The sequence below is a fragment of the Beta vulgaris genome, chromosome 9 (assembly GCF_026745355.1).
Source record: "Beta vulgaris subsp. vulgaris cultivar EL10 chromosome 9, EL10.2, whole genome shotgun sequence".
In the NCBI taxonomy this organism is placed as follows: Eukaryota; Viridiplantae; Streptophyta; class Magnoliopsida; order Caryophyllales; family Amaranthaceae; genus Beta; species Beta vulgaris.
Window position 1 is genome coordinate 29174393 of NC_079210.1, and position 22177 is coordinate 29196569.

General features: G+C 34.0%; 2 protein-coding genes across 2 annotated transcripts; both read left to right on the top strand.

Annotated features, from left to right (window-relative positions):
* Positions 1 to 3647: 3647 nt before the first annotated feature.
* LOC130590194 (uncharacterized) lies at positions 3648 to 4987 on the top strand. The gene is made up of 3 exons (XM_057392226.1): positions 3648 to 4043; positions 4261 to 4665; positions 4790 to 4987. The coding sequence occupies exons 1-3, from the start codon at positions 3648 to 3650 to the stop codon at positions 4985 to 4987; spliced, it is 999 nt and encodes a 332-aa protein (XP_057248209.1).
* Positions 4988 to 12470: 7483 nt separating this feature from the next.
* LOC104883199 (protein trichome birefringence-like 38) lies at positions 12471 to 21420 on the top strand. Its single transcript, XM_010667679.4, has 4 exons — positions 12471 to 13185; positions 14628 to 14811; positions 15224 to 15411; positions 20790 to 21420. The coding sequence occupies exons 1-4, from the start codon at positions 12623 to 12625 to the stop codon at positions 21298 to 21300; spliced, it is 1446 nt and encodes a 481-aa protein (XP_010665981.2). The 5' UTR covers positions 12471 to 12622; the 3' UTR covers positions 21301 to 21420.
* The last annotated feature ends 757 nt before the right edge of the window (positions 21421 to 22177 follow it).

A 22177-nucleotide genomic window follows, 5' to 3' on the forward strand; every position in this document is an offset into this window, starting at 1 on the left:
TGAAAACATCGAGGGTATATGGTAAATAAAAGAAAGTATCGGGGGTATATGGTGAAAAATCCGAATATAATATTAGAACATATATGGAAAGTTGTTCTATTCCTTTACTCATTAGAGTGCTTTTACGTAGTTGATTAGTCGAAATAAGAGTTGACTAAGAGAATACACTAAACATCAAGGTAAACAATATAATGTTTTTATTAGTTTTCTGTTATCATCCATATATTTGTTGCACACTTACATATGTATATATATGTCGATCTTAATACTTTTAATTTTATGTTTCGTTTACAAAATCCATTACAAAATCAAAATGACCTGACAAGAAGTCAACCAAAGATGAATTAACGTTCAACATCGATTGGACCTGATGCTTCACAATGATCGAACTAAGGTCATTAGTAATTCAACCCTAGTACACTTGACTCTACCCAAGTGTACATAAAACCCAAATATGACCTGCGCAAATCCGGTTAAAAATTTTCCACAAGCGATCATACTCGGTAATATATCGACATGTAAATGGAACGTGTAGATCTGTTCGGTACCCGACATTCCCATGATTCAAATGTGATCGACCCAGTTGAACAAAACCTGACCAATCACGACCTGGGGCATTGACTGACACAATCCTGACCTGGTTCATCCTCGATATACCCAGAACCTATTTTAACACCACTATATATACCAAAAATACACACGACAAGTGATAGAATAAGTTTTTTTAGTCCTTTCAGAAACAAAGTGATAATATTTCTAACTATTCTTGTTCTCCCCTTGTGGTTAACTTGTTTTCTATACCGAGAAAACAAGTTAACTTTCTAGAATTTTCCCACTAGAATTTTCTATACCAAGGAAATTAACTTGTTTCCCCAAACAACCGAACCACTTTGGATATTATATATCATCAATGAAATACTTATTTCTCGATACTTCATTATGCAAAGGCACTAAAGTTCAATGACAAAATGAAGGTGTTTATATTTTTTTTATTTGTAATGTTGGTAATGACTGCATAAAAGTACAAATAATTGAGAAGAAATAATCACAAGATTTAGGAACCACAACAGTGTACACTTTGGCTACTGGGCAATCGTAAAAACAATGGAGCATGTATCACAAAAAGTGTAGGGTCTATTATTTCTTGTCTGGCCAGTAGTTTTCTGATACTTTCTAAGTATTAATATCCATGAACACCAATAAGAGTATAAGACGATGTGGAGTATTAAGATGTAAGAAAAGACCATTTTCTTTAGATGAGCATACGTTCTAGGGATTCAACTGGTGCGGTGCCGAGCGGGGCGAGTTTTATTCTTCCCATCTCCATCCTCATCCCCACCTATTAATATAAGAAAAAATTGTTTTAAATAAATCAACTTTTTCTTGGTCTTCCAATTTCAAGTCTAACTTTTAATTAATCATGTTCAAGTTCACCTTACATTAGTATTAACCATAATCAAGGTTTATGACTACTTACCTGCACAATAGGTAATTAAAAAAGGTGGTTGGAAGTATGACTTTTATTAAAGTCATCCACAACTAACAATACCCACCCAAATAACATTACCCACCCAAAAACCCACCCATATAGCAATACCCACCCAAAAACCCACCTACATAACAATACCCACCCAAGAAAACGAAAACCCCCCAAAACAAAACAAAACAATTGTTTTCTCTCTCCTCCATTTTATTTCATCAGAGAAACAACAAGAGGAAATTGCTGAAATTTTTTAAGGGAATTGCGGAAATTTTCGAAGGGAATTGCTGAAATTTGCAAAATTGTGAAGGAGAATCTAACAGCGAATTGCGAAAAGGGTGAAAATTTCCATGATCTTCAACATTGTAAGTGCGTTCAATTCCTTCTTTCAATTTTTTTTTTCGATTTCAAATTTAGCTTATAGTTTTACCTCACCTATTGAATTTAGGTTAACTTTTTATTAAATTCATCTTTCATGATTATTAGGTTGCAATGTCAGATAGTTTGTTAAAAAATGTAACTTTATGTTTCTGGCATGGAGGGAAATTTATGAAAGCTAATACTAGGGAGATGATATACCTAGGGGGTAAAGGCAAAACCTTTCAAGAAAATCCAGATGAATTATGTTATTGGGGGGTCCATGAGATGGCTACTAAAACTGAAAATTATGATGATATAGAGGGGGTTTGGTATCTTAGGCCAAGAGAAGCCATGATGGTTGGATTGACAAAAATTGAGGGTGATGCTCAAGTGTTTGAAGCTGGGGAATTAGCCATTCAAAATAGGTCAATTGACTTATATGTGCAACATAAAGGCAATGATGTGTGCTGTTTGAAGAATATTCCTGGTCCCCAAACAAGTAAGAGTATTATTTCTTCCACCCAAAAACCCAAACCAATTCCTGTTCCCAAACCAATTTTTGTTTCCCAACCCACTAAAAAAAATTGACACCAAGAAAGGGTCCACCTTCTCCTAAACCTGATTTGCCAACTAGACCTAGGTTGAGGAGTGATAATGTGTGCATTTTGTTGGATTTTGGCACCTCATCTTTGACTGACACCTCACCTAAAGTAGATAAGGCTCCAAAACTTGTTAAAGACCCATCTACTGCTCTTCCTAACCCTAAAATCCCACAAAAAACACCACAAAAAATCATAACCCAACCCTTAGCCACAGAACCTCCCTTGAGCAAGATTTTATGGAAAACTACGAGTGGATTGACCTTAGACCGAATGACAGTCCATTGAGGTTGGATGAGCTGATAGAGCACTACAGTGATACATCTGAGGATTCATTATATGAACCAGATAAAGGGGGTTCAAGTGGGAAGGTGGTTGGAGAGGAAGAACAAACTGGGGATGCAGATTTGATTGAAGGAGAAAATAGTGAAGATGCAGATCTGAGTGGGGATATGAGGAGGAATTTGGGCCAGAAGATGAAGAGGAACCTGTGTTAGAAGAGTCTAATTGTAGTGATGAATAGTATCACATTTCTAGGGAGAGAGTGAGGAGTACTAATAACAAGTTATTACATATAGCTAGCCAACTCCAAAAAGAAGCTATTGAAGGCACATTAAATGCCCAATCAAATCCTACAAATGAGAGATTTACTGTCACAGGGGACTGTGGCTATGAGAGTGAGTACTTTGACAATGATGAGAACCTAAACACACCTCCAAAGAGCGGTGATGAGGTAGAGGGAAATGTTAGACCTAGGAGAGGAGTGTTAGTTAATCCTCAAACAGATTTTAGCAATTTTGAGTGAAAGCCAGGCCAAAGGTTTGCAACCAGGGATGATTTTAAGCAGGCAGTGGCCAAGTACTCTATTTTGCAAGGAAGGAACCTCACTTATTTGATAAGCAACAAGTCAAGGAGGCAGGAACTTGGGGTGAGGTGTGTAAAGGGGTGTTCATTTTACTTGTAGGGGTCTTGGCATTCATTGAAAGCAAGTTTTTTAATGAGGAATATGGTGGGAGTGCATAAGTGTCACAGGAACATGAAGAAGAATAGGCAGTTAAAGACTACATGGGTAGCTAAGGAAATGCTGGAGGTTTTCAAGGCTAGGCCCCATTGGCCAGCCAAGGACAAAAGAAAATCGAGAGAGCTTATAAGGTGCTGGTGAAGAAGATTTTGCCTACAAAGTGAAGTATCATGCCACAAGCTACTTCATGGTCAATGAAGATCATTACCTCAAGTTAGGGAGGTACATAGAAGCAATCAAGCAAACAAGCCCATATACAGTCTTAGATTTGGTGGTTGACACAAGTAAGAAGTCAAATCCACCTACATTTCAGAGACTTTTCACTTGCTATGAGGGTTTGGCCATGGGGTGGAAGGAAGGGTGCAGAAGGATCATTTGCATTGATGCTGCACTTTTGAATATCCATTCCTTGGTGGTCATATCTTGTCTCATAGGGAGGATGCCAATGAGCAGATGTTCCCAATTGCTTGATGCAGTTGAGGGAGAAAATAATTCATCTTGGGTTTGGTTCATCATTCACCTCCAGAGTTGCCTTGACTTGGGAGATGGTACTGGATCGGCCATTGTTAGTGATGAGCATCTTGTAAGCATCTAAATCCTCTCTCATTATGTTATTAATGTATTATGTGAATCTCAATTGCACACTAATGTTATAGCATCTGTTATTGATTAGCATATGTTGCCATGATCACTAATGTTATTGCACATGAGTGATGATAAGCATATGTTATTGCACACTAATATTAACTTGCCTACTAATACTAACTTGCCTTGCTTGCTTCTGTGATTTTGCTATTTAGGCTATACTACATGCTGTTGCCACTGTGTTGCCAATGGTAGAGCACATGCATTGTGCTCGCCAAGTCTTTGCACACTGGCATAAGCATTTTAGGGGAGATGACATGAAGTTAAAATTCTGGAGCATAGCTAAATCTTATAGCATGGCTGACTACAATGACTCTTTGGATGAATTAAAGAAAGAAAATTTTGATGCTGCAGCTACTTTTAGGGCATATAACCCAGCTTGCTTCTGTAGGGCTTTCATGAGTGATGAGATTAGATCTGATGCAATAACTAATAACATGGCAGAAACATTTAATGGTTATATAGTTAATGCTAGGACCAAACACTTAATCTACATGTTGGAGGATATTAGGGTTGCCCTAATGCAAAGGCTAGTGACCAAAGACAAAAAATGGAGAAGTGTGATTCAGTTTTATGCCCTTGGATACAAGCTATGTTGGATAAGGAGAAGGAAAAAGCTTCACTGTGTGATGTTATCCACTCAACAGATTTCATTTTCAATGAATTAAGTACTATCTTGATCAGTTGATAGTAAACCTTGAGGCTAGAAGATGTACCTGCAAGAAATGGGACAAAGTAGGTGTACCTTGTTGCCATGCTGTGGCCTGTATTGAGTTCCTTAACAAAGAAGTAGAATTTTATGTTGATGAGTGTTACAGAAAAGAGGTTTACCTGAGAACCTATGCTGCTGCCATACCACCTATTGAGGGTGAAATACATTAGCCTCGGGTGGAATGTAAGTTGGATCCCCCTCCAATTAAGGTAGGACCAGGGAGGCCTAGAAGGAATAAGATTAGACATCCATATGAAGATCCCAAGAGGCCAGGACAACTAACAATGCATGGCATGGAAATAACGTGCACTTTGTGTAGGGAAAAAGGACACAATAAGAGGGGTTATCATAAAAAGGATATTGCACAGCCACTTGAACCCCCAGCTAAGAAACAAAGAGGAAGACCAACTAAAAAACCTACTTTAAATCCTACAGAAGCATCAACATCCCACCATTCAGTCACTGCACAACCTACACAACTAGGCAGGGGTGGGAGGATGATATTAGGTGGGTTAGAAGCTAGAGGGTCTACAACTGGAAGGGGCAGAGGTGGTGGCTCTACTGCAAGAGGGGCTACAATTGAAAGAGGCAAAGGGAGAGGAAGAAATCAGGTATAGCAACTTCCATTTTGTCCTTAATTCATTAATTCATTAATTGCACTAACTCTTTTTTTTTTTTTGGCAGGTACCAGTAGGTGTAGGTGTATTGATTATGGATGATGGAGCCCATATCATTAACCCAACTAGATCAAAAGGGGGTGGAAGAGCCAGGACTGGTGGAAGAGGCAGAGGTGAAGGGAGAGGCAGAGGCAGGGGTGCAGTTGGTGACAAATTCATTTGTGATAGAAGTTACTAGTTCTCTATATCTATCTTAGTGAGGACTCGGGGGTATTCTATAGAAATGTAATCCTCCCTGCGCACCCCAGACTCCCCCACTGTTCCCTCCCCTCCCCCCGCTACACTCTCCCTTCTCAGCCTCCTTAGCCCCAATATTTTAGCATTTTTTTTGTAAATTTCTTATATTTGTATGAAAAACATGATTTGGAATGGAAAATGGGTATATATATATATATATATATATATATATATATATATTAGGGGATCATTTAAGACTAAAATTGCAAAAAAAAATTGTTTTTTTGGGTCACAAGGGCTGCAGTTTTCATCAAAACCGCAACCCTTAATTTCTAAAAAAGGGTTGCGATTTAGGCCAAAAATCGCATCCCATAGGAGTGGATGACTGCGATGAAAAACCGCAACCCTTCCTTTTTGCCCAAGGGCTACGGGCCAAAAACGCAGCCCTTAGGGCTATTTTGACCACATTTTTGACTTTTTTTCCACTAGTTGCATCTGAATGCTCAATTATAGCTTGGCCATCCATTATGGAGATTCTTGAGTAGCCTTTAAATCATGCCCCCCTTATGCCGCCAAATTAGTTTTGTAAAAAACTAGCACTAATAAATATGATTTCAGGTGGACCTTGAATAATCCAATGTGTGCTAATGATTGTTGGTTAAGATCTCCTCAATTGATGATCACCTGCAGAACAGATAATTCTAGTATGGGAATTGTCTAGGTAAACACTCTCCGATGGTTAAGTAAGACGTGTGAGCAAGCAAGCAATTATGATGGAAAGGAGTTAAGTACACAAATGGGTACTAAATTTTGCCTTTTGTTCCAGTTTGGGTAGTCAAAATGGACGTTCGTTACTTTTTGGGGAATTTTTGTTAAATGCGCCGTTTGATGCGTTTTTCTAGTCGAATGCGGCACACGAAACGCCACCTAATGATTATCATCATTTGGGCGGTTTATTTGGCGGGTTTTATCAACTCCTTATCTTCTTTCATTGTACTTATGCTCAAAAACTCACTTCCTTCTCACTCACTCTTTATTTAAATCATTGCTACCTTTGTCCTCTTCATTTACTCCATTTTTTAACAGAGCATGTGGCCAGCATCACCACCAAGAAAATTTTCAAGAGTAACCGAGATTTATGAACATGGTATATTCTTCATTTACTCCATTTTTTAACAGTTCTTCATTTATGTCTTTTGGTAATACTTTTTGTTTTCCTTTTTTGTTTTTGTGTTTAGTGGAGTAAAACGTAATGTTTGTTTTTTACTTTGCACACATGGTTTCTTGTTAAAAAGTTGATTTTTGGAACAAGTTTAATTGTTCTTTTTTATTGGATTTGTTTGTTTAATGTTGTTAATTACGCTTAGGGTTTGATAATTAGGGTAAAATTAGTAAATTGATTTTTTTTCCTAATTGGGGTTAGGGTTTTACAGAAGCAACAATTTTTGGCTGTTATATGTGCTTGGAGTTGGTTTGTAGAACTTATTTATGAATAATTAGGGTTATGGTGAAAGTTAAATTATTTTTTTTTTGTTAATTACTAGGTATGGAAGCGTTGCAGCATGCACATATGTTCGAACCAGGATGTTCTTGTGACCCACATAATTAGTAGGCTAATATGGGAGGATCATATGATGGTTGAGCAAACCTATAAGAAATGGAGGTTGTGGTGGAGACTTAGAGCTAATGGTGGTGTTGTGTGGCCTAATGAGCATAGGAAAACAGAGACTTGGATCTTGAATGACATACTATACAACAATGGGAGGGACCTCCATGTATGGCTGAACAAAGATATGACTGTCTACTTTGATGGGTTCCCCTATTGTTCAAGGAGGATTAAAGCTGAAGATAGTTGGGTTTTTGTGCTTATTCTTTGGTGGGTCGGTTAATGGTGGTAGTTTTTGGCTTTGTCATAGTTGTATTTAGGGGAGAATGTGACAGCCACTGGCTTTGTTTAGGGTGGTTGTCACTACTATGACAGTATTATTGTTGTTTTTGATATGAATGCAGGTTCCAAAAGATTTAAGTATGTTGGTTATGTAATTAGTTGGAGCTTGCCAATTCTGTATGAATGATATATTTTGGTTATTTATGAAAGTATTTGAAGCGTGGTTTCAACAGTATAATATAATATCATTGTCTCACCATTCCTTGCACTTAATTTAATATATAAATGTTTATATGGCAGATTCTATGGAGCTAAAACCTTGCATTATTGTGCACCATGGTGGAGAATGGTTTGTTAATGGTGACATTAGATATGACGGTGGTCAAGTAAGTTTGTATGAGAACTTACCAGATAATGTTGATGCTTCATATGTAAAACAAATCATAGAGAACTTGGGTTAAAATGACATTAAGCTTCATTTTGTTGATCCTAGGAAAGATTTTAGTACTGGAATTAGGTACTTGGGCTATGCTAAGCAAATATTTGATCCATTTTAGCACTACTATTACAGTACAAGCTTGTACATGCGTACACATAACATGCAAGAGTTAGGCCATTTGGGAGCTGTAATGGAAGGAGTGAAGTTGCGTCAAGTCAGTGTGGTGAAGGGTCATTTGTGTAATTGTTGTGTGTTGGAGATGAAACATTGGTCCCTAAAAATACTGGCCATACTAGAAATGATACCCATGTAGATATAGACTATGATACAGAAGGCACAAACGAGGATGATGATGAATTTGTTACTGCTAGAACCGAAGTGAGTAAAGATAAAAAAAAAAGCAACAATCTTATGAGGAAGAAATAGAGATGTTAAATAGAGTAGCTGGAACTAAGGGCTTGACTAAGAGTTTGTTTGGAAGTGACTTTGAAGGGGATAGTGATCTTGACAGTCCTAGTGAAGATGAAGATGACGACTATGGGTACTTAGAAGCCCCACCTTTAAGAAAAAAGAACCATAGTTCCAGCAAAGGGGTGGATGGAGGGGATGTTGGAGTTGACTCTAAGTTTTATGTAGGTCAACATTTTGAAAATGCTAAGAAAAGCAATAATTGACTACTCAATTGAGATTGGGAGAGACATACCATTCAATAGGAATGACTGCAACGGGATAGGGGCTAGATGTATAAATAAGGATAAAGGATGTCCTTGGAGGATTTGGACTTCATGGGAGAAGGGGAAGAGAAACATTATGGTGAAAACCTTGGTGCCCAATCACACTTGTGGAAGAGCCCCTAAAAATATAAAGATGACAGCTACTTGGATTGCTAAAAATTATCAGAGTAAGTTCAAAATAAACCCCCACGTGAGGCTACAAGATATAATAGAGACAGTCTGGCTAGAGTGGGGGATTAAGGTGAGCAGAGTTGTAGTATACAAAGCTAGGAGGATGGGGCAAAGTTTGATTGTAAGGGAGTATATGGAGCAATATACCTTGCTGCCAAGGTATACTACAGAGATACAAAGGAGTAAGCGGTAAAATACAGTCATAATTAAGATGGATGGTAATATTTTTGAAAGAATCTACATTTGTTTTGAGGCACTGAAAAAGGGGTTCTTAGCTGGATGTAGGCCTTTTATATCTTTTGATGGTTGTTTCTTAAAAGGACCCTACGGTGTACAACTTTTAGTTGCTATTAGGACAGATGGGAACAACCAAATGTTCCCAGTTGCATGGGCAGTAGTGGAGGTTGAATCTACGTCTAGTTGGACATGGTTTTTGACACTTTTAGGGGAGGATTTGAGAACAAATGAAGGTGTTGGTTACACTTTCATGTCTGATCAGCAGAAGGGTTTATTGAGAGATGTGTCAGATGTGTTTCACAAGCTGAGACCAGGGTATGTGCTATGCATGTCTACTGTAACTTCAGAGGGGTGTTTGGTGGTGGTCTAGAGTACAAGAAGCAATTCTGGATCATAGCTAAGAGCACCACAGAAAATGAATTTTTATGTAACATAGAAGAGATGAGGAAAATATCTATTGCAGCTGCTGATGATCTTCTAAATGGAAACTATAAGAAATGATGTAGAGCCTTCTACACTCCTAGGTCTTGTTGTGATAATGTGGATAACAACATGAGTGAAGTTTTCAATGCCTACATATTGAACTCAAGGCATAAACCTACCATAATTATGTAGGAGGACATAAGGGAGGGGTTAATGGATAGGCTGCACAAGAAGAGGGATGAAATAAGTAAGAAAGATATGATGTTGTGTCAAAGAATACAACAACAAGTTGAAAAGCACAAGTTTTTTGCTAGGGGATGGAATGCATTATGGGATGGGGGTTCTGTTATGGGGTCAGAGAAGGGGCAACACAAACAAAATATGTGGTGGATTTGGATGCCAGAACTTGCAGCTGTAATGGATGTCAAATAAGTGGGATTCCTTGAAAACATGGAGTAGTTGTAATTTGGAATAAAGTTGACCAACGAGAACAATATGTTAACCAATTCTTCATAAAATAAGTGTATTTGAAGGCATATGACTACTTGTTGGAGCCTCTAAATGACCAGAAGAGTGGCCTAGTGCAGAAACTTTGGTCATTACCCCAAAACTGAAGAAAGTGAACAACATGCGCCAAGTGAAGAGAAGGAAGTTGGATAAGTTACAAAGTCGGGAAAATTGAAAAAAATAGGCTCCGTAATGACATGCAGCCTATGTGGTCTTCAAGGACATAACATGAGAGGTTGCAATAATGTACCTACAGAGTCTGTGCACATAGGTGCAAGTGAGTCAATTACTAGCCACTAGAGTGGGAGCACTAATGCACCCATGCACCATAGAGGTGTAGGTGTATACACTTACCCAAGTGGCTACCAAAGAGTTGCTACTCCAAGCCCAACCACCACAACAACCACCTAGTCAATCAACACCTCAGCCAACACCCCTACCAATCCATCACCCAATCCCACATACAACACATCAACCACACAACCCACCCATCCAAATAATAGTAGCATGTTATGTAGATTATGAGGGTGAGCAGACTATATATTCATTAAGCCAAGACTACTCATTCAGTCAGTCACAACCAGAGAAGGATTCATAAGCTTCACAAATAATAACAAGCAAAACCTTACAGGTATGTGATTTGATTGAATTAGCTAACATTTTTATTACCTTATAATCTGTACATGTATTCTGAATTAGTTTCTTAATATTCAGGACCTAGCAATGGCTCAAAGGATGCAAAGGCAACTTTAGTTCAAAGGTAACTTACATTTAGTTAATAATATGCTAGTACATAGCTTGATATGTCAATTAGAGTCCTAAATATACCCCTTACATAGTTATTTGGTACCATAAACAAACAATGACCAAAATGAGTACACAAATCTAAGCCTTAACACTCATAAATCCACCCTTTTTCATTTTAAGCATCATATAGTTTGATTCATTCTTCCTTGCCTTTTCATTTGTTGTCTTCATATTGTGCCCCAGCAACATCACTTCACTTCTGAGCTCCTGTTTCTCCTCCATTAACCCCAAAATCACATTTTTCTTTCACTCTGTTGGATCTTAAACATCACACCATTTGAATAACTTGCACCCCCTTGTATCAGTCTCAGCATCATAGTCAGGGAAGGAATGCTAGAAACCTTCTACCAAGGTTGTCCCCTGTCCAGGTTCTGATTTTGGTTATAACAAATCCACAATGACATCTTTTGGGAATTGGGGGCATGGAACCATAACTATTTCTTGACATTATGTTGCCTAGGAGCACAAAATACTAAAAATTATAATTGCTTTGTACCTGATTAATTGAAGGTGATGAAGTTGATTTTTTTATTGCTGATGAACAATATCAGATTTTTTGGTGTTGTGGAAGTTGATATTTATGCTGCTGTTGATTTCTTGAGAGATTAAATTTTTTGAATGTTCAATTATATCTGTTCATATGGTTCAGTTTGACCTATTTTTTAATGTATATATGATTTTATTACCGTTGAAGAATTTGACTGTATTTTTTGTATTTTAGTGTACTGAATTAACTGTCCCTTTGTAGTTATTGCCACATCACAATCTTCTTTTATTTTTGGGGCTGATAACAGTACTTTGCAAGTTTCAGTACCAAAAGTAACGAACATCCATTTTGAGTACTCAAACTAGAATTTTGAAAGCTGAGTACCCAAATTGGAACAAAATGCAAAGTTCAGTATCCAGTTGTGTACTTGACTCTGATGGAGAGCATTGCAATGTGTTTTATTGTGTTTGGTTAGATGAGTTTACCTCTATCTTCATACCAAGGGGAATATTTATAATGGGACTTTGGGCTTTAGAGGCCTTGCGCCTTTCTCATTTGGGCTCAACCATAGCTTGTATCCTTTTGCGCTTGATTATCATGATAAAGTATGCAAGAAAACTTAACATGACTTGTGTCTATATTTAAACTCCGACAATATCATTTAATTATATAATTATAAAAATTTGATATTATCAATATACGCATCGAGAAAGATTTAACAAGACCACAATTGCCTATATTTTTACTTGTAAAAATCAAAATTATTGATCAAAATTAATGGTTCATTTTTCAAAATAATAGTTTAGAAAATAAAAAAACCAAAAGAAGTAGCTAGTTTATCTCAATCATGGATTCCGAATCTTATCGTAGTTCCTTTCCCACGGAGAGAGCATAGCCACAAAGACTCCGGGTACGTGAATCCTTACTGACCATACGCAAATACATTACCTTTTGTGAAAATCTTTTTCTCTATTACTAAAATCTTTTACTTCATAACCATTTTTTAGTCAACAAAAATTCAGAACATTTATCATGTGAAAATGTAGAAGGACCCTACAACAATAAGCTAAAATTTCATAGGGAGTTTTCAATACAGCTAGCTCTGACACTGACTCGTACGAAAACTGTGTTTACACCATTTAAAGGAAAATTATTACTCCTCCAATCCAACGTGCTTATCATGTCATCATATCTGCCCCCAAAATTATGACATATTAGTTCTATTCTTACCAAAAAAAAATCAAGTGCACTTTTCCATATGAAAGCACTAGAAAATTACATGCCCAAAGTTATGGAATTGAGTTCCACCATTAAAGACACTTGGAAAGTCTTCTTAATAGGTAGCTTAATTAGTTGCTTAATGCTTCTTCTCCTTCTCACAGAAAATGACCAACATTCACTGGTGTCAAATGCTAGGATTACCGTGCTAGAACAACAGCAGTCGCCTACGACGTCCATGCCGAGCTTCACGAGTCTACCACCTACCACTAGCGCAATTGAGGAGCCGCCACCACCACCTATTGCTAGCATAATTGCTAATACGAAGGATGTGGGTTCTAACATGACAACAATTGGAGATATTTTGAAACCAAATGTTGTAACAGAAGTTAAAAATGTGGAGGAAGCAACAACGAATAATAAGCCTGAAAAGAAGTGCGACATCTTTGATGGTAGATGGGTTTATAAGCCGGAAGTAGATCCTAGCTATTGTCCATTAAGGTGTCCATTCATTGAAGAGAAGATGAGTTGCCAAAGTAATGGGAGGCCGGATTTTGAGTACCAAAAGTGGGTGTGGGAAGCACGAGATTGTGATATACCCATGTAAGTGTGTATGAATTTTCTTACTCGCGAGATTAAATTACATTATAAACTAATATTCTTTATGTCTCAAATTAGTTGCTTTATGTTTTATCGTTTCCTATAAAGTTGCATGAATTTCACTTTTTCGTGTATAAACATATAATTTTTAACATAATAATTTCAATTAAAATTGTCAAATGTTGATTTTTGAAGATATGAAATTTAATATCTTTATGATATTTTATATGATAATATTAATTTTTGTAATTTATTCAATATCACATCCTTTCCTAATAGATTTTCTATTTGTTTATTTCACATTTCTCAACACATGTTTTATATCATAAATATATCTTTAATTACATATTAGTAAAAATTATAAAAGTTTGATAATTGCAATGTTCTCAATTAGACAAATCAAACAATACTCTTATAACTGTGTTTTTTTTTTCTTATGTATTGGAACTCTTTTTTGGAAGATTTTCTTTATTCATAAAAAATATACTTCCTCCGTTCCATAATAAGTGAAACACTTACTATTTTAGAATGTTTCAAAATAAGTGAAACATACCTTAAATGGTAAAAAGAAAGTGACAAAATGACAATAGTACCCATCATAAATTTGTGTAGTTTGCTTTTCTCTCTCCTACTTTTGATAAAATAAAAGGGTATTTTATGACTTTTTGGCTTTTGAAAGTGATGTTTATTAAATCTTGTGCCCAATACCTATGTTTCACTTATTATGGAACAGAGGAAGTATAAATTAGGAATAGGGAGTATATTGTGGAACGAAAAGAGTAATTAATGTTAAAGTGGGGTATATGATAAAGTTAGAATGTCAAATTGGTGTTTGATTTTTTTTTTTGTAATCTTTAGGTGTTGTTTGGTTGGAAGCTATTTCCCTTGGAAATACAAATTCTTAGGAAATACATTATGAGTGTTGTGTTTGGTTGGAGGGAAATGGGAGAAGCATAGGAAATACAAATTCCAAGGGAAATAGAATTTCCCGTAAAACATGGGAAATCACTCACCAAGCCCCCCCTTGGTGATTAATTTCCTAGGAAATGCACGGTGGCAACTAAATAATTTTGTCTAATTCCTAGGAAATTAACAAGGGAAAGAATTTCCCATTAAATGTAAATTCCCATGGGAAATTACTTCCCATGTGAACCAAACAAGACCTTAATCATTAATATTTATAGCTAGATATTCAAGAGAACTTAATTAAAATTTTGATATTCTTAGAGTACCTTAAAAGATTTTAACGTAACACACGATTTTTTTTCCTGCAAATAAAAAAATTAGAAAACAGTTGATAAACGTTTATTTTAAAAAAATTATCTGGAGCAACTATTTTTTTTTTTTTGAGTGCCTGGAGCAACTAAATTGACAGAAAGGGAATGTAGATTACAGTAAGTATTAAAAACATGAATAACCTGATTTATGTCCCGTTACATTCATAGGCTTAATGGAACAGACATGCTGGAAAGATTTAGAAACAAGAGAATAGTGTTAGTAGGGGACTCGCTTAACCGAAACATGTGGGAGTCTCTTGCTTGTATTCTGTATTCCTCCATACCTTATCCTTCTACTAAAGCTGAAATCCGTTTTGAAGGCAAATCCATCAGGACCACCTTGAAAGTAAAGGTACACTTGCTAAATCCAAATTTTACTTGTTAGTACTTTCTCCGTTTCATTTTAAATACAAAAAGAGATATTTTTTATGAAATATATTCTTTTGTTGCATTTAAAACAAAACAAATGAAGTGTAAGGTATTTTTGGGACGATCTTTCTCTTAGTGAATCTACAAATTAATCACTTTGATATGCCGGACCCACCATGTATATACTATATCATAGTGGCAAATTTGTGATCTCATTGTGAAAAAAGTGCAAAAATTACCTAAAATGTTCCCTTAATTTTTAAAAGATTCGCAAAAATACGGAATATATCCGGATTATGATACTATTCACTTATCAGCGGACAAGATTATGTTTTGTTTATTTTCCTTTCTTTTTTATATTTGTTTTAAGGAATTTAATAAACCTGTATTTGCAGGACGCATATAATTTTACAGTTGAGTTTTTTTGGAGCCCATTTTTGGTAGATCTCAACAAAAACCATTCAAGCGGCAAAAAGGTTCTTATGCTCGACAAGCTCTCACCAAACTCCGAGTACTGGCCTGGGGGTGATATTATGATATTCAACTCGGGCATGTGGTGGGCTCAATCGGGCTATAAAAAAGGGTACGTTGCTAATTATCCTCAATTAAACTTTGTTTGGTAGAGTGTTGAAATTCAAGCAAGAGTAGTTATAGTTGTCTAAAGATATGTTCTCTTTTCCTATTAGAAAAATAGAGATATATCTTTTTCTAAAAAAACTAATACGAACTTGATGCACACTAGTATGCACCCGATTCATTTCACATGAATTTTAATGATTACAACTTTCCGTTTTTACCGCATTCAGTCTTCCACTCTTTCTATCTTTTGTTAATTTCTCTTTCCTATGATAAATTCTCTTTTCTGATTGTATATTTTGAAATGATATAGTGTATTTTAAAATAATATAGTATATATAAAATAATATAGTGTTTGACATGATAGTGTTTTGTTGAGTTTTTTGGCACGAGTGTTTTGCATGATATAGTGTATTTTGACATGATAGCGTTTTGTTGTGTTTTTTGACATGATATAGTATTTTTTGACATGATATACGGTATTTTGAAATGATATATTGCATAAAATTAGCATAATCGATCGTCATAGTATTGACATAATAGTGTATTTTAACATGATATAGTGTATGTTTGTTCTGAACAACTGTTTTTGTCAAAATTTTAGAGATAGATAATTTTATTGAAGAGAGAGAAAATCGTGGATTTTGAAAAGTGGGAGTGACTAGTTTGTAGTGGGGCATGTGCCTAAGCCTGGTCCACAGTATTTTTAATGTGAACCGGATCAACACAAGATAGATTGATCTTTCTCTTCATGAAAATTCTACTTATCCAAAATTACATTAAAAATAGAAATTATGGTTCGTTTGATTAACTTATTTTGTTTTATCTTCACTTATCTTATTTTATAAGATTTTAAATAAATTCAAATAAGTTGAACAACACAAGTCTTTAATGGGAATCAAATTAAGAATAGAGACAAGCCCTTTTGACCGATTGGCTCGCTTGATTGATTGAAAAGAACCACTGGCTTGCGTACGATCACTCCTAGCATTCCCAAGTACAACAAGCTCCTCTGTTGCGAATGGAGGTGCTTGCGAATGGAGGTGCTGTGAAACCTATTTGAGAACAGACAAAAAAAATACTTACAATTTAATCATTACTAACTTTACTTATTTTGTGATTAAATATATTAATGTTCAAAGTAGTGTATTGAAGATTTCAAAATTATAAGATATTCTAAGCACGGAAGCGACCATAAAGTGACCTAAAAGCACACACGACAAACCTGCAATAAATCCAATCTGACACCACATGATCACGAAAGATGACCTGTCCCGAAATTGACTACGTCAAACCCGATTGAACCTGGAAGAATAAATGAACCGAGACACACCTGATCGAATTATGACCATTCCTGACCTGCACCTGACCAGTTTGATGTAATGACCTGACCGAACATAACTTGAAACCTGAGATGATCCAACTTGAAGTCGACTCGAGTAATTGAATTGACAGCTCTAAGTGGAAGGTAACATCATGTCTAAGAAAAAAGAAGAAGAGAAAGTATATATTATGGATAAGGTACAAATTATGAAGATAGAGTTAAAAAAAGGGTTGGAGAAGATAACCACCATGTGGTGGTGGAAGAGAAGACTTTTTGTTTCAGCGGTTAATTCTTTTTTGTTTTATTTTTGTAGCTTGTCTTTGTTATTCCTATAAAAGCGTGTTCGACAATAGTAGTTGTGATAGTAGATTTTAGCTGTGAAAGTAATTATTAGTTGTGTTAGTAGTTATTAGTATTTAGTGTGTAGCTGTTAATTCTTCAAGTAGCGATATAAGATATTGATGTTCAGTAAAATAAGTTGTCAAAGTAGGTGTTTACAAATAACTAGTTAAATCGCAAACAAAATATTAATATATAATTTATACACCACTAAAAACTACCCCAAAAGCTATAAATTGTAATTTATGACAAGCACTACTAAAACACTACATATACCGCTAAATGTTACTTACACAGTTACACTACTACGTTCTTAAACACTACTATTTTTTTAATGAATGTTTTGACCGAGTCAAAATACTAAAAGCTACTTAAAATACTTGTGGCAAACACGTCTTTAGTCTTGCCAGAACCAAGTTAAATTTATCTGTAGATTGAAATTGAGAAAAAAAAAAGAAAAATATATAGAAAGGAGGTTGATAGGCAAGAGACGTAAGCTTCTATTTTAAATGGTGTATACAATAAAGGTTATGTTATCTTTATATGAATCAAGGTTGTATTACTGTATAATCTTATTACATCTATATATTTTATTGCTTGGATTTTTATTTTGAAATGATTTTACCAAATGTAATGTTACAAGAAAAGAACATAAATATGGCATTTTGTTAGATGTGTTTCATTATATACGTATTTTTGTTTTTTCAAAAATCCAATTTTTATGGTTTTTCATTAATAACATAAAGACATTTTGTTAATTTGATTCGATTTTAAGAAGAATATATAAATAATTATTTTCTAAAATAAGGTATCTTAAATATAGGTAAGGCTTATCAAAGTAGCATGTGTCGTTTATTTGTTATCAAGTAGTAAATGTCATGGTATACAACTATACATACTCTACTACTCCTCGTCCGTAAATATAATGCTTATTTTTCTATTTAGTTTTTTTTATCGCACTTTTCAGTTTCTCTTCACTTACCTAGTTATCTTTTATATTTTTATATTTTCGTCATTTCTTTTCCTTAAAGTAAGGTGCGTAAACGGATAGAGTATGCTTTTGATGGAAATGGAAAGAATAAATAACCAACAAATATCAACTAGATAATAATGACACAAATGGAAGATAATGATATTTCTCACTTCCCGATAAAGCAAGCTTAAAAGATAAGAGATATCTACTGTGTCACTGTGAACCTGTGGGAGCACAGTATCATTCACTATTCTATCAATGAAAATATAAATATGAACTAAACTAGGAATTCCATAGGTAGAAAATAGAAAAATTGGGAAATTAAATAGATACTCCCTTCAATTTTTAAGAAGATATTAGAAGCTCATTTTGATGCGTACAAATAATAACACACGATTTTGCCCAATAAACATCTCTAACCATTTGTTTGTAAAACATTACAAAAGAGTTCATATTTTAAAAATATATGTGAGGAGGATTTTAATATTTTGTATAGTAACAATAGTTTCTATCACATTTATATATAAAAAAAACATGGTCACATGTACATAGTTTAAAAGTCAAAATAAAACATTTATCTCAAAAAAGATGAGGAAGTATTTATTTGACATTCACCTTACCCATATTTACATAACGTACTAATCTAAACCTGTTGAATGTATCCTCTCTTTTCATCCCAATCGTGTATGCCATGCCTCACTTAATACTAATAAGGCAATGACAATGACAATGAAAGACTACCTATTAGGCTATTAGTATAGTATAGAACAGAAAAAGTAATGTAAACATGTATTGATTAGAAATGGACACTATGATCCATCAACGATGGTAATTCATAATATCGGATCCATTATTTTTTTGAAAGAGAAATTTCATTAATTGAAGGCCAACAGTATTTATAGATATTAAAGAAAATAAGATACAATTAAATAAGGTTAAATCAAATTCGTCTTTGAACAAACTAGAATGAACCAGATTGAGTAATATAGCGTAGTCCTCTTGTATTTGCTGAATCAAGCAGTTTTTAATGAGGAAGTCTATCATTTTAACATAATTTGGAAAGAAAATTCTTAATCGAGCCATGTTAATTACATACATAATTATTGATAAACCTAATTAATTTTAACTTAAATTGAATACATGACCCCACTACTTAATAGTTGCAACTTAATTTGCAAATTTCTCAATACACAATGTTTGAGCATTACTATTTTTAAAATTTTATATAACTAAAAATTATAATATATTGATATTATCTCTATTATATAAGTGAGCGAAGGGAGTAGGAAAGTGGTGTCGTCCCTGTACAAAAAGTCTGAAGTATCCTTATTGAATTTATATGACCATATATATTAAATAATCTTTTCGTCTTCCTACATGCCATATATATTGAACAAATTAAGAATGGAATCAAATATGAAATTTGAACTAAATATTAAATTAAGGAGAATGATTTTCTTTTCTTACAAGTTACATATGTGAAAAATTTTGATCAAAAATTAAATTGACAATATAACTTGATTAAAACAATTAGAAGAAACAATAAAAACTTGAATTTCATGTTAATAATTATATTGATAATATTTTAAAATCTAAATGTTGTTTATTATTCGGTGATCTCTATTATTATATTTCTTCCGTTTCTAAATAAGTGCAACATTTGCATAGGTGTTTACTATTCACAGTTTAAACTTTAATTAGTTTTGGTGATTTACATTTTAGGAAAAACATAGTCATGTGGGGTCTTGTTGGATTCGTCTGAATGTGAATTTTTTTAATATCAACTTTTTATATTTTTTACTTATTGATAATTGAAGATATTAATGGTTAAAATAATGTATTGACAAATGTGAAAACAAGAAGTGTTGCACTTATTTAGAAACGTAGGAAGTATAAATCAAGCTCTTGCACTTTGTTAATATTCAATGATTGAATCTGATCAGAAGTTCTTCCACTTTATTGGAGCACTAACTTTCTTCTGTTCTCTCAATACTATATTTAAATAATGATGAACAAATAACTAAAAAAATCAACGAACATTGATTTAAGAAAAACATATTTAGAAAATAAAAAATAATCAATAGATAGATGTTCGAATCAATTTTTTTTGTAACACTGATGAATAACTATTTGAGAAAAAACGTTAATATGACTCACACACATAACATGCAAATAATTCTAGTTAACTTGTATAAGGTGAATTGAATATGTTTATCTTTATTTAATTTCACTCAAAAAAGTGCTATACTTTGACTTTGATGCTTGTCATGTAAAACTTTGACCAAATAAATTTTCTAATTAAATATAAGTTAATATTTTCACATATCATTAAGACAAACTCAAAAATATGTTATATAATACATTTTATATTACTAGTAAACACAATAAGATCAAAATGATGCATACAAAAATGTCAAAGTTAAAATTATTACACTTTAAGGAAAAAGAGAAAGTAACTAATCATATACTACCTTCGTTTCTTTTTAATTGTTATATTTTCACATTTTACACTATTCACAAATTACACTTTGATCGTCGCTTGTGATTTATATGTGAATAAAAATAATCATGTGGGATCTTGTTAGATTCGTCTTAGCTTCAATTTTATAAATATGTGCTTTTTATAATTTTTGGAAATGCAAAATTAGAGACATATATCCGCAAAATTTTGTATTATCATGCATGAAAAATGTAAATGTAACAATTAAAAAGAAATGAAGAAAGTAATTTGCGGTTGCTAATTTTTCAGATGGGATTTGGTTGAATACAAAGGGAAGCTGATAGAGGATATGCCATTACACCAAGCCTACACACGTGGCATGAATACATGGGCAAATTGGGTCAAGAAAAACGTGGACCCACAAAAAACAACCGTCTTTTTTAGAAGCATCTCAGCTGAGCACAAATCTCCGCAGTATAACCAATGGTGCTACACAAAAACCCAACCCCTCGTGGACGAGCCTTACAAGTCTTCATATCCTAATATTTTGATTCGTGTTATTGAGAGAATTGTCAGGGGGATGACCAATCCACAAGTCAAGTACTTGAATGTCACAAAATTGTCGCAGTATAGAATAGATGCACATCCTTCCATCTACCGAAATAAAGACTGGAAGATTCGGGTTCAAATAAATAAACACAATCTATCATCTTATACTGATTGTGGGCATTGGTGTCTTCCTGGAATCCCAGATACATGGAATAGATTGTTTTATGCTTCGCTTTTGCTTGACAATTTTGGGGGTTCATCTACTTCGTAAGTTTTTATGTTGTTACATTATTGAAATTTTTTGATAACTTGTTGAATAGCACAAACATGTCTAGATTGATATGTATAAAGAACTTTTTCAAATATCTGAATATTTTTATTGTCTGGAGAATCAACGCCTATTCCTACAAACCACTTAACTTTTATCTATCTTTATTATATAAGGCAACATATTGGGGACACCAAAAAATAGAAAAAGGAATAAAAGAAAAAAAAAATAGAGGCTAACTAACTGTTTCATTTGAATGAAAAAATAAAGCAGGGAAAGTAGGACATTTAAATTGAACATTAGTTTTTTGAGAAAACAAAATATAAAGACAGTTTTTCTACCCAATTAATTTTATTTTTTACTTCATTTGTTATCACACGTTATCGCACGCATTGCGTGCATGTAAGACTAGTATTATATAAGGCAAGACATGGGGACACCAAAAAATAGAAAAAGATATAAAAGAAAAAAAAAATTAGAGGATAACTAACTGTTTCGTTTGAATGAAAAAAGGGGGGAAAGTAAGACATTTTAACTGAACATCAGTTTTTTGAGAAAACAAAATATAAAAACAGTTTTTCTACCCAATTAATTTTATTTTCTACTTCATTTGTTATCAGACTTTATCGCACGCACTGCGTGCATGTAAGACTAGTTTTAACAATAAGTAAACCCAAACTACTCGAGTTTAATCAGTTATTATTATTGTTAAACTTACATTTTGATATTTTTCACGATTTAGAAATTTCACTTTGACCATTTTTTGTAATTTATACTTAAAGGAAAAAAATAGTCATGTATGATTATGTTAGATTTGTCTTAAAATGTATTATATAAATTCCTACTTTTATAATTTTTACAAATATATAACTAGAGATAT

Coding starts and splice junctions, on each gene's coding strand:
- LOC104883199 (XM_010667679.4), top strand. CDS start 12,623: ATGAAAGCACTAGAAAATTACATGCCCAAAGTTATGGAATTGAGTTCC. Junction 13,186..14,627: donor CGAGATTGTGATATACCCAT/GTAAGTGTGTAT, acceptor TTACATTCATAG/GCTTAATGGAACAGACATGC. Junction 15,412..20,789: donor CAATCGGGCTATAAAAAAGG/GTACGTTGCTAA, acceptor CTAATTTTTCAG/ATGGGATTTGGTTGAATACA.
- LOC130590194 (XM_057392226.1), top strand. CDS start 3,648: ATGGTCAATGAAGATCATTACCTCAAGTTAGGGAGGTACATAGAAGCA. Junction 4,044..4,260: donor TTGTTAGTGATGAGCATCTT/GTAAGCATCTAA, acceptor TTTGCTATTTAG/GCTATACTACATGCTGTTGC. Junction 4,666..4,789: donor AAGACAAAAAATGGAGAAGT/GTGATTCAGTTT, acceptor TATCTTGATCAG/TTGATAGTAAACCTTGAGGC.